This window comes from Colius striatus, chromosome 14 (genome assembly GCF_028858725.1).
Source record: "Colius striatus isolate bColStr4 chromosome 14, bColStr4.1.hap1, whole genome shotgun sequence".
NCBI classification, from domain to species: Eukaryota; Metazoa; Chordata; class Aves; order Coliiformes; family Coliidae; genus Colius; species Colius striatus.
This window is the reverse complement of record NC_084772.1, coordinates 9,551,787-9,564,383: the sequence shown is the minus strand read 5'-3', so window position 1 is coordinate 9,564,383 and position 12,597 is coordinate 9,551,787. Positions and strand designations below refer to the sequence as shown.

General features: G+C 39.4%; 1 protein-coding gene and 1 long non-coding RNA gene across 3 annotated transcripts in view; one reads left to right on the top strand and one right to left on the bottom strand.

Moving 5' to 3' along the window:
* LOC133626691 (uncharacterized) overlaps positions 1–3,826 on the bottom strand; it is a 36,110-nt gene extending 32,284 nt beyond the window's left edge. The window contains exons 1-2 of the long non-coding RNA XR_009819730.1: positions 3,432–3,826; positions 2,979–3,031 (exon numbers count right to left, since the gene is read on the bottom strand). This is a non-coding gene — a long non-coding RNA (uncharacterized LOC133626691). The remainder of the gene's footprint in view (positions 1–2,978; positions 3,032–3,431) is intronic.
* On the top strand, positions 3,330–11,102 carry LOC104552385 (borealin-2). 2 transcript variants are annotated; one of them, XM_062007309.1, is made up of 10 exons: positions 3,330–3,610; positions 4,166–4,294; positions 5,229–5,269; positions 5,628–5,688; positions 6,344–6,411; positions 7,174–7,241; positions 8,524–8,562; positions 9,692–9,821; positions 10,055–10,141; positions 10,933–11,102. In XM_062007309.1, the coding sequence occupies exons 1-10, from the start codon at positions 3,481–3,483 to the stop codon at positions 10,978–10,980; spliced, it is 801 nt and encodes a 266-aa protein (XP_061863293.1). In that variant the 5' UTR covers positions 3,330–3,480; the 3' UTR covers positions 10,981–11,102. The 2 variants fall into 2 exon arrangements, with proteins under 2 accessions (XP_061863293.1, XP_061863294.1); XM_062007310.1 differs by lacking the exon at positions 3,330–3,610 and having other exon boundaries at positions 3,885–4,294; positions 5,223–5,269.
* The last annotated feature ends 1,495 nt before the right edge of the window (positions 11,103–12,597 follow it).

The window sequence follows — 12,597 nt, the reverse complement described above, 5'->3', positions numbered from 1 at the left end:
CTGCATCACTTTATCTATGGTGAACATTTGTTTGGAATCATGTGACTGAGAGACCTGTGAGCTGGCCAAAATCCAGCTTGACTGGCAAGGACTAAGAAGTGTTGTTACCCTGAAAAATGCTGGGGGTGGTTTCTAATGAAGGAAAAGGTATTTAAAGGAAAATGTCTTTGAGCAAGCATAAAGATAGCAACAGTGCAGCTCACATTTAAATCTTCCACAGTCATTCTGCTGACTGAATGATCATGAATGCTTATTAAACCCAGCTAAACCAAGTTGGTGTCTGGGAGTATAGCTGTATTACTCTACTACTCTATGATAGTTTCCCTGAACAAGGAAAAGCTTCTATTTCTGTGGAGCTGGAAGCTGGATACCTTCTGCTAGCACTGATAAAGGCCTGAACAAACACAGCTTCCAGTATTCAGCCATGAAAGCATTAGCATTTCACAGGCTTAGGCTCGGCATTTACGAAGTTAATTCGTTAAGACTATCTCACTTAATCTAGTCATTCGTTTTAAGTTATTGTTTAGAAGTAAACTAATTTTAATGTCTACTAGCCTGCCTTTGTAGATGGTTCCTGTGCTGATCCAGGTTACTAAGGGCTAGAAAATCACCACATGGATAAAAGCATATGCCAGTTTGTTACGTGTGGAAGATGAGATGTTGCCAATAATAGTCCTTGCAACATCAGCTACTAGTCTATGACATAGCATTGCAGTTGGTGTACTTCTCAGTTCTTTATTGACGTCTGTGAGAAGATTCAAATACCTCTCAATCACTGTCCAGTGGTCACAGGTTCATAAGTGAAAATTACATGCTGCTACATGAAGTTACGGTGGAGGCTTGTGGAGAAAAAAATATGCTTTCATCCTTGGAGAAATGGACTTCTTGGAGGACAGCAGACTGAGAACAGCTGTGTTGCTACCATCCATTGATAAATACAACCTTTTATCTATTAGCCCTCTCCACTTGGCATCCTTTATATTTACTAATAACACTATTCCAGAAAGCAAAACTGTAGTAAGAGGTCAGAATACTAATGTAAAATTAAGACAAACAACACTTTCCTATTCTAGGAATGTGTACAAATCAGACTGGCTTTCGAGTCGTAGTGCAGTGTAGATTGAAGCTAAGATCTAACAATGGAAGGTAGAATATTTTTTTATATTTTTGTAACTCCAGCTTTTTCATGGGGTAGTATTTGTAAACTAATAAGTCAAGAGATTTTATATTCGCCTTGTGTTTGCACCTGATACTTCTGGAAAAAAAATGTAAAGGTTTACAAGTTTCTAATGATAATTTACAAGTGTGAAAAGTGTTTCAAGTCAGGACAGCAATTCTTATACTTTTAAATCAAAATACAATGGCATAAACTGATTTTTTTTCTAAACATTCTATTATGGTGCCTTTTATGTTTCTGACTTTGTAAGAGATAACCATTTGTTCTCAATGCATCTCATATGGAAGGGTGGTGATTTCTGTTGTCCATCCACAATATTTGTATGTACTGTGATACAGTTGGTGTGCATTTTTGTGGAACAATCCTATAAAGCTAAGAAAAGAGGCTTATTTTCAACGTCTTTGAAATATTTCATTAATAACAGACAATCCTTACTTTGAAATGCATGCTTCCAGGTTTTATTTTCCTACAGGTGCTTCTTGTAATGGTACTTGAGATGTATGAGACTTCCAAATAATAAAGCACATTTTAAAAAAAAATAATAGTTCTCCATTTCATATATCAGTGAAGCAACACCTGCTGGATTGCACTATGGGGCATTTAACTTCATGTTCAAACTAGTATTTACTTTAACCTGTATGTCCCAGACCATTAATTTCTGCATCACTCCAATTTATAGACTTGAAATTTGTCAAACTTGTTACCACAAAACTATTCCCTAGCAATGCAGAAATGTACACAGAGATGGTCTTAGGAATGTTTTCTGCTCATAGTTAATGATGCATTTTTATTTAAGAAGTTGTAACCAAGAGTTCCTACTTCATAGAGAGGATTAATCAGTCAGTGAAGGCTGATCAACTGTGGCCTGAAAGCTTTGGTGAGGGGTTTGTTTGGTGTTGATGGTTGTTTCCTTTTGAAAAAACTTCTGATGTGGCTTGTACAAGATTAAATTTACAAAACAACATATTTTTGTCTTCTTTCAGTGACAGCTCAGAATTACTTTAGTGGTGTTTGTTTGGTACAAGGAAATGAAGTTTAGTCCTGCTTCCCTAAACATTTATGCATATATCAGCACCACAAAAAAAAAAAAAGGCAAAAGCATGCTAGTTTCTTCTTTGTATCAGGTATTTGAGCGTTTTCTGGAGCAGAAACATTTACCTATTTGGTTTTTTTGGTCTGTGACATAGGCTGTCCCATCTGGATCAGCTGATAAAGATACTGTGCCAGATGCATATGACCAAAAAAAACTACTTGTTCCAGAGAGCTTGCACATACTCTATGAAAGCCACTAGTGTTTTAAAACTTTATCTAAATTTCTTTTTACACACTTCCTTGGTCAATAAAGAACATAGGTTTGATTATTTGCATGAAACCCAAGATATTCATACCTCTGTTGTGGTTTTTTTTGTTTGAATAAATGTAAGACACTAAGTTTCTGCAAGGAATTAAACTTTGAGAATAAGGCTTTGAATGTTTTTATATATTCAATACTACATGTAGTTACACCTTTCTAACGTTCCACATTATTACAAGTTTATTACATATTCTCTTTGCCTAATTGGAATTTACACAACCTGTAACCATTTGTATCAGGCAGAACAAGTTATTCCTTATGCTAGCTTTGAAGCACTGCACATTCTGCACACTGAACTTCAGTGAAATAGATAAAACCAAACCTCTGCTCTGAAGTTGAGTCCTTATACAGCAAAAGATTTCCCGGTACCTGTCCAAACCTTGCCCACACAACTGCTGCCTGCCCCAGGCCTCCCTTTGACACTTTCTGGTACTGGTTATTACTCACCCCAGTATGGAAGCCATCGTCTGCTCCTCATAGGCCGAGGTCAGCAGCAGTTACTTCAAAGCAATTAACAAAATAACACAATTAATTTTGTGCCATCAGGACAAAACACCTGTACGTGTAGATATACGTGAACCTGCCCAACTCCCGTCAGGTGACGAGGGCTCTAGCTCTGTGCCCGAGCCCATCCCTGGGGCATCACCGACTCGAGGGACCCCAAGATTCCCACCCTCCCTGCACCTCCTTCCCTCCATTCTGATAGGAGAGGCCGGGGACGCCCGGGGAACCCTCCTCGCCCAGCACTGCCTCGGCAGCTCCCGCCCCACAGACTTGTCCTCCCGGGACGCCCCTTCTCAGCCTCAGCCCTTCACAGGACGCCGGGGCCGCTCGCTCCCGCCGCCCCGGAGGGTGTGTCCGCCCAGGCCCGGAGGAGGAGGGAGAAGTCCCGGCTCTTACAAAAGCTTCCCGGGCGAGGAGCGGCCGGCTGTCCTGCTGGGTGGCAGCCATGCCCCTGAAGAAGCCCGCGAGCAAGCGGCGCAGCACTGACTCGGGAGTGGAGTCCGACCGCGGGGCCCTCTCCCAGGAGAAGAAGGATCAGCGCATCGCGCTCTTCCTCAGGGATTTCGACCAGCAAGGTAGGGCCGCGGCGCTACCCCCGCGCCCATGGCAGGCACCGGCGCTCGTCGCTGCTGAGGCGGCTCAGGTGCGGATCGGCGCCGTGGAGCTGCTTAGCATGGTGCCAAAGCCAGCCACCGCGCTAGCGGGTAACTGTGCCAACGGCGCCCGCTGCCCGGCGGCGCGGAGAGAGCGGCGAGGCCGTGAGGCGAGGCGCGGGAACCGCCCGCCGTGTGGCGCGAGGGGCGCCGCCGCTCCAGCGGGAGGCGCCGCCTGCGGGAGCCCCGCGGGCCGCGCCTCGAGGGCGGGCGGCAGCTCATCGGCCTCCGCGTCCCCGTCAGCTCCCGGCCCCCGCCTCGCTGCAGCTCCGAGGCGCAGCTCTGCTCCTTGGCAGCCTGCACCGTGTTTCTCGGCAGCCTGAGGAGTGCCTGATGGCCACTTTCAGGCGCTCTGACCCTCAACTCGGGTTACCCCGTATGAAACATTATTGTAACTTGCTTTTGTAAAGCAGTCTACCAGCACTTATGCTTGGAAATACGTAACACATGGTAATAAAAGCCTGTTTGGTTTTAAAGCCAAGGAAAATATCCAAGAAATGAAGAAAGAGCTTGATTCGCTTTTGCAAACAGCTGAGAAGGCGTTTACAGTGGAGCTGCTAAAGATGCCGGTTGCCATCAGGAAAATGAAAAGAAAAGACCTGCTTAGTAAGTCTGTGTGGTCTTGTGTTTGCTGTACATGTTACAGTATCATGTACCTTTGACTAATGTGAGAAAACCTGTAAACTTGGTGACTTAGTTTGTCTGAGTATTTAAACCTATTTTGTCAGTAGTATTGCACTGCTCAGTACACACTATTGTTCAAGATTGATCTGTAACATTGGGTATAGAATTAGCGGGTAACAGTATCTAGTCTGGAGCCTTCTCTATGCTGGAGTCATCTTTTTTTAAATCTTGAAGAGACAAGGAATAATTAGAAGTCTAACATTTTCTATGTGTTAAGTCTCCAGCACTGCTGTCCATCTGAATCTGTTCATGCTAGCCACAGATAAGTTATGTCTTTCTGTTATTTTGGAGTTTTTTACTATTGAGACCTTCTCATCTACTGGTTTACCTGTGATGATGATGAAAAAAAGTTCAAGTTTGACCTCACATTTATGCAGCAGTTTAAGCTGTGGTGTATAGTCAGCATTAGGTGTGAGAACTGATGTTCCTTGCAACTGGACTGCACAAAGATCAAACCCAAGACTTTTGAACTTCAGTTTATTGTAAGCCTTTGAATATGTATTTCAATGTCTGTCTTGAAAATTTCTGCCAAAAAGCATTATCTTTCAGCAGTGCAATATTTGCAGGGGGTTTCTTCTTTGAATTTAGGTTATATATTGTGTATACTAGCCATTTAGTATCCTTTCAAAGATTAAATGTACTGAAATGGCCCAAGATTTTCATTGCTACTTTGTAGGTGTGACTGTGCTACAAAACTTGGATCTTGTTCAAATACAACATATATACTAGCTAAGGGAAACTGTTTAAGCAACTGTAACCCTGAATTACTTGTTCACCTTCATAGCCCTTAAGAACTTGCAGATAATAATTATGCAAGTAACAGTATGTAAACAAGCTGTACTTTCTCGAGTTACAGATTTGCAAGGAGGGGAGGAAATGACTCTTGCTGCTGCAGTGGTAAGTATGTGTTTTCAAATTTTATCACAGCTTTACAGAACAGAAGGTTTCTCTCCCTGCTGTAAACATTTGAGGCAATTTTTTTTTGGCTAACTGTTTAAATATAAGATGATATGAAAAGGCTAGACAGCCAGCCATGGTGCAGTGAGGAATGTTACCTAAAGCTCTAGGGTCATCTGCAGGCAAAAATGCAGATGTTGAAGAAATAAACTGATGTTTAGGCAATCCCACTTCTGTTGGTTTACTTTACACCCTTTTTAGTTCAATGCCTTTTATAAGATAATATGCATTTACTGGGCAGAACTTGTTGACTTCTCTTTGTGGGATAAACATTTATTTATTTATTTTTAAATTTTAGACTGAGTGCTCTCTAGAAGACATACCAAATCCAAAACTGGCGAGAAGCAACAGCAAAAAAGGCAAGTTAATCCAGTTATATATAGCCTAGTTATTAGTTTTCCCCTTTTTTATTGAAGAGAGCATTTTAAAAATGAATATTAAGTCTGTAGGCTACAAGAGGGAAAAGTATGCAACTAGAAGTACATATAGGGTCCCTCCAGCATGTAGTGTGGAGGATCATGAGCTATGCTACTGTTGAGGTACTTTGAAACTTGAGATGAGTTCCCGCCCTTTGGATTTATCACTGCAAGTGGTGAGAAAAGACAGATTGAAGTGACTTGTTGGTGCTTTACAGTAGAGCAGAACAGTTAGGAAAGTTACTCCTATTTTTCTCATGGGTTCCCCTTTGACCTCATGCCTGTTGACATTTGTCAGGAAAACACCCATTCTCTTCATACTGCAAAATATGCAAAAAGAACATTACCACTGAAATGTAATTCTATGTTCTCTGGGGGCTGAAGGGTTATCTATTGTCTATCAATTGTTCTGTGTGTCACAGTGTCTGTGACAAATGCACATAGCTTGCTTTGAGCTCTGTGTCAGGCAAAGGACCATCAGAGAACTGAACTGATACATAGCTGTCGGTGAGTAAATAGCTTCAGACAAAGGAGTTTGAAGGGGTGTTTCAAGCTCTTAATGAAAATTATTTTCCTTGTCTTTCTCATATATTTCTAGTTAAGGTAACTACAATTGTTGAATATGAAGATGCCAAGAACATATCTGCAAAGAAAATATCTAAAAAAGTAAGTTTATTCTGAACAAACAACATATGGGTTTAATCAGTTCTAACCTGATGGAACCCTGCTACATTTGTGACCAGTTTGACCAATGAGTTGTTTAAATTCAACATATTTCAACTTAAGCAAGGCTAAACTGTATAGACAATTAATTTCCTAATGAAATATGGTATCTGCACTTTAACTAATTTGTACAGACTTGCAAATACTGGTGCAGTCATTCTTGCTTGCCTTGCCAGTAAGTCTAGCTGGTTTGAGGAAACTTTTTGTTGTTGTTGAAACTTTTTTTCCCATGTTTTTATACATGCTTTTCTATATTTGAGTTCTTGTTCATTCTTATCCACCTTGATCTCTAAACCAAATAGCACAGGTGGATTAAATTTACTACCTCAGTCCATCTGTGCAATGCAGTGCCTCAGCCAGACATTGAAGTATGTATTAAGATGACAACAAAGGCAAAAAGATTATATGTGGAGCTACAGGCATTAATTATAAGAGGCCTTACAAGTAGGAAGGGTGTATATTATGAAGGTGGTTGTTTGCACAGAACTTCAGTATGAACAAATACATTTTGGCATTATAAAACTCTTAGTTTGGAATGTGTATTTGCCACTTTATGTTTATATAGAGCTATAAAGAGGCAACACTATGGGGCTTAACTGTACTTTTTCAACAGGGCATTCTTACAGTATTGTTCCCTGGAAATATCTAGCATTTTGTTTTAAAATGACAGTTCTTTTAACTTCAGTCTTGCATATACATTTTCAGGTTTCCAAAACAAAGTCATTGGTTTCATTGGCCTCTGGTTTAAACAGCAAACTGAACCCTCTTTCTAGGTAAGATTTTGAGGTAAGACTAGGTAAGAATTTCTAGGTAAGCTTTAATAGCTTATTTAACTCACCTGAACTTGTCAATGCAAAATAAAACTGTTTTCAGATATTGTATCTGAGATTTGTGGCCAATGGGAATACATCTGGTAAAGACGTATTCCATAACATGAAACAAATACATTTTAGTGATGTGAATCCTGAACAAAAAAAGCATATCTAGCCGATGAATGAATGCAGTTGTATCTCTTGCTGAATGGTACACGGTGTAATACATATAAATATCCAAACAATGTCCAATGGAAGAAAGTGTTTAAGGGAAATATCTTTGTTGATCTGTTAGGACTAATGAATTGTACAGTGGTAACTTTGCCCTCACACACAGCTGAAAGGAAGGTGTCACTAGCGGGAAAATACATACTTGCAAAAACATCTTAATGCTACTTATAGATGGAAAATTCAAGTCTCACAGTAAGACCTAATGATTAAAAAATTGGTGGATCTCTGCATGAAAACTCTTCTCATAAGCTCCTGATACACATATGGTTCCAGTGTGCATACTTGTACTCACTGGCACTTATTTTGATACCTTCAAATTGTCTTGAGAGAAATGCAATTTAAATAATGTATCAGTGCTTAATGTGCCTAAAATAAACTTTTTAAAAGGAATTTTTTAAATTTTAGATGGTAGAATTTTTGACTGAAAGCCAAACTAGGGAAGGCTGCTCTGCCTGGGCAAGTCAAACTTTTCAGTCATTGAAAGTTGCTTTTATTAAGTACACTAATGCTATGTCAAAAACATATGCTCCAAAATGTGTGACGACAGGAAGACAAGAGTGAAGAGTGAGGTAAACTTCTGTTATCAATATTTCTGTGAATTAAGTTAAAATCTAAAACTGAAAAAAATGTTCTGGCTTCAAATCAACCATGCAGGACAAATATCCTTAGATGTAATGCAGAAAAAATAATTCCTACTGAAAAAGAAGCTTCTCAGAAAATTTTGCACACTTAGGTAAAAGCTGTGGATGCTCACTTAATTATATCCAACTCTTATCTACTAATTCCTCTCTTATCTACTAATAAAAATTATCCTTTCATTCCCCTATGGTGTTACTATATCATGCTACAGATCACATGTATATACGTTAGATCTCTGTCATGGAGCACTTCAGCATTCTCTAATTCACCAACTGTTCATCTTATTCCAAGCTAAAACTCTCCAGTACGTGAGGATGGAAAAAAAAAAAAAAGCCCAATCCAAGAACCACTTTTTTTTTTTTTCTAATTGTAGTGCCACAAACTTCAAAGCCACACCAAAAGTATCTAAAAGGTAAGGGGTTTTCAGCTTGTCCTGAATATCTTTTTGTTAAATAACGAGACATTATATATTAATAGCAATCTAGATATTAATTGTCATCAATCTAAATGTAATAGAGCTTCACAATTTGCAGCTGCATTTGGCAGTGGGGATATGAACCAGTTATATCCTCTCTTTGTTGTGGGTGTTAACTTATGTTCTCATGGAGGTACAGTTTTTTATGTCATAATTAAGCCAGTTTTTAAGAAAACAGCTTTAGAGTGTAAATTCTACCACTGCTCCCTGTCATTTAAAAGTGTAGTTTACAGCTTAAACTAATTCTGAGCACAAGCTTGACTTTAAAAATGTCACCAATACTATTTTCTTAAAAAAAACCCAAACCAAAACAAAAAAGACAATACAAATAAACAAAACCAACTGAACCCCAACTGAATAAATTGACAGTCATCTCTTTACCTAGTGAACAGTTAAGGTTTTCAGTTATTATCATTCTCTGTCTACTACAGAGTTTGGTTTTGGTTAGAAGTCATAAGCTGAAACGGGGGGGGGTGAAAAACTTAAATGGGTCATGGAACCAGCAAGGGGCTTAGTTTTGCCTTGGACTGCTATAAATTTCAGAGGCTTGTTTCCATGCAGAGGATACATAAAACCTACACTTCTGACGTGGAAGAACAACAGTTGTATTGTGTAAGAAGCTTAGGAATTTTGTATGTCAAAAGGCATGGCCTGCACCTCTGAGTGATAGCAGTTTTGGTATTCCTTGGTATCTCCCTGCTTAGTAGACAGATAAAGCATACATCTTAAGCCCCGAGGCATGAAGTTTCCTCTTTCCAAACTATAAGCATTCGCAGTTGATACTGGAGAGTGGATATTCTTCTCAGTAGTCTGAATGTCAGCTTGCTGTCTTGTAACACAGGCTTAGAAAGTTACTTCAGCCTCTCAGGGTCATGAAATGTTACCTAGTGATGCTAGTAAATGCTGCTAATGGCTCGATTTCCTGTAGTGTTCTGGTACAACTCAAAACATTTAAACATGACTGCTTTTCTCTTTGGTATGTTTGCTACTACTTGTATTCATGGTTGAAAATTTCCTGCAGAGCATAGGAAGTTAACCTCAGAGTAACACTGTTATTGTATTCTAGTGCTGGACTACAACAGGCTGTTTCAAGAACTGGTACCAGTGGGAGAGTTCAAGGCATGTTATTAAGAAGTAAATCAGTACCCCAAACTAAAAGTGTTCCATTTGTAAACATTCCCCTGGCTGATGGACAGGTACCAAACATTTTATTTTTTCTATTAAAAAAAAGCCAACATTCTTGTAGTGCTTGATAAGCTGAATAGTCTGATAGTGATAGTGCTTGCTATTCCTGAATAAGTTGCTGCTAAACAAAAGGAGAAGAGGTTTCTGAAGTCTTGCAATGTAGCAGGAAGCACATGATTTTCAGAAAAACTAGCCATGAAAAACATTATGGATAGTTCTTAAAACTGTTTCTCTTTCTATTTAGACACTCTGTACAGCTGGTGGAGACCTCCATAATATTGATGTGCAACTACTAAATCAAGATACAGTACAGCATATTCATAACTTAGTGGTAAGCTTTTAAACTAATAGGCTTACATATAAATACTCAGATACCTTGTCTCAAGGTTTCATGTGCAACACTATTATGAATGTAAATTCTAAGTGCTTTAACTCTTGAGGTAAAGCCTGAACTGGTTGGCATACACTGCAGGGAGGAACAGGGAGGAGAGAACTGCTGCAAGCAGATAACATGTCAATGTAACTGCATGTAAATCACCATGTGCAGTTTGGTAATTGCCTAGGGGGACAACAAGGCATAAGTTCTGCCTTTTAGACTTCTTTGGTGTCTCTCCTACCATGTTAAACTACCCTTCTCTATGTTGTACTCACAGAGGCTTACAAAGCTAAAGCTTGATTCTCATTACCATCTCTCTATTATTTTTATGTCCTTTGCTAAGTAACTGTTTTACTGTTAATTCTCTGTTGCCATTGAATAGTAACTGCCCTACCTTTGGTTCAGGGATGTAAACAGTTTGAAGCAGAGTGAAGTTGAAGTGAATTTTGTAGCATGTGCTGCCTTCTGAAGATGAGGGTACCTGGGCTTTTGGATGAAGTCACGTGCAGCACTAGAAATCAATCTAGACATAAGAAATATTAGTTAAGTCTTGCAAGTACTTAACCTGGACTGCGAGCTATATGAGCTAAGCTAAAGGTCTGGAAGCTGTTTTGTATTTTATAACATGGACCTGTCTAAGATGACAATGGGGAAGTCCTTGCTCCCTGTTTGCTTTAACAGTGGAGACTTTTTCTAAGTTCTGTTGTGCTAGCATGAACTAAAATGCTTTTTTCCCCCTTCCTTAGAGTGAGCTGACTGTATTATGTGGAAAGGCAACAGCTAAACCGAGTTAACAGAACTGCCTTGTGACTACAGAATATCCATGCCAGCTCTTGCTTGCTGCATCTGAAGTGTTTAAAGCATGTCTATGTCTTAATAAAGCTGTATACTGTGAAGCAAATGGTTTTATAGAAAAGCTTACAATGTGATGTGTATTATTAAATTCTTGTTATAGCTGTGGACACAAAAGCAGAAGAAAATAATTCCCCTTGCCTAAGTTCATTATAAAAGGTTTAGTAAACATCTAACCTCACTTCTCAGTAGAATGAACAGTAATAGGTTGTATGTAGGAGGCAACTGATACTCACAATAGGACTTTGGGTTTTTTTACATAAGCATTGCCATTTTACAGTTCTTTCTTCCATGCATGCCCCAATCAGAATGTAGGGTTGGTTCACTACTCAGGGTAAGTTTTCACAGTGTCAATCCCCTTGAATTTAATTTGAAGTACAACTTAAGTTCTTGAGTATCATTTTAAGACATGAAATTTAAGGTTTGTGAGGGCAGCTGACACGGGACTAAAATGTATTTCCAGTCTTGTGGTGTTACATGACAGTAATGTGCAAGTTAATAGGTCCGAATCCACAGTTACTGTAATTTGTGGTATCAGCTCAGTTGTGCTAGTATTTGAGTACCTGGAGCAAAGGTTTTTAACATCTTTCCTGGTCCAGATGCCAGTCCAGCATTCAGGACTGTGGGTGCTCTAGTATTTTCATAACTTGAAGATGCAGGGGACTTCTGTTCTGCCAGGGGTGACTTCAATTTGTGTTTTCATGGCTAAAGGATGGTAGGAAAGACACTTGCACTCTTTAAAACAATGGTTTAAGAATGAAATCTAGATTAGTTTCCTTCTGCTTCCATACTTGCTTCACTTAAAGAAACAAATGGAGCCTACTCTTGCTAAAGCAGTCTGAGTCGCAATTGAGAGACTGTTTGTTTGGGTTTTCTTTTGGTGACTAAAAGACTGCCACTAAGAGCTGGGAAGGTGTTTCTAGGCCCTAACACAACAGCAAATTCAAAGGATGTACACTGTACTGAAGCACAAAGACTCCTGCATGGTCACAGAGATGTGGTAAGAAAGGCATGCAATTAATGCCTCACAGTGTGACTGTGATTGAACTTTATACTGGTATCAGAATGGGAAGTTATAGGTTTATGATTATAAAATAATTCTCCTCTTTAGAAGACTAACAAATTGCAGGATACTAACAGGTAAGTTGTTGACACGGTTAATTTTTTTTTAAACATCAGCAGTCTTTCTTCAACTGATTAACGTGTTTGCAAACATACTTCTCAGGAGAATATAGCCTCATTGCTTATGTAAGCAAGAACCACACCAGTGCCAGTACCTGATGAGTACGTGGTCACTGCATACTGTGGTAAATTAAATGCACACAGGAGGACAGATAAGACTTTTGAGATTCAACTTGATGTCAGTTTTAGTCACTGAAAACACATACCCATTTCTGTCACAAAATAAGCTCGGCAACACTTGAGGGCTTTTTTCCTTTCAGTTTCCTGAGGCCAATATTAGAAATAATAAAACATGTCAACTAAAAAATGGTTCTAATACCCTTCTGGTGTTTGTGTTTTCTTCTTCCCCAACAGACAGAGCACTAGTTGCAGCTGTT

What these genes read in the sequence shown, in the direction of transcription:
- LOC104552385 (XM_062007309.1), top strand. Translation starts at nt 3,481, where the DNA reads ATGCCCCTGAAGAAGCCCGCGAGCAAGCGGCGCAGCACTGACTCGGGA. An exon ending in CAAAGAAAATATCTAAAAAA is followed by an intron (nt 6,412 to 7,173) that starts GTAAGTTTATTC and finishes ATACATTTTCAG; the next exon opens with GTTTCCAAAACAAAGTCATT. An exon ending in AGCATATTCATAACTTAGTG is followed by an intron (nt 10,142 to 10,932) that starts GTAAGCTTTTAA and finishes CCCCTTCCTTAG; the next exon opens with AGTGAGCTGACTGTATTATG.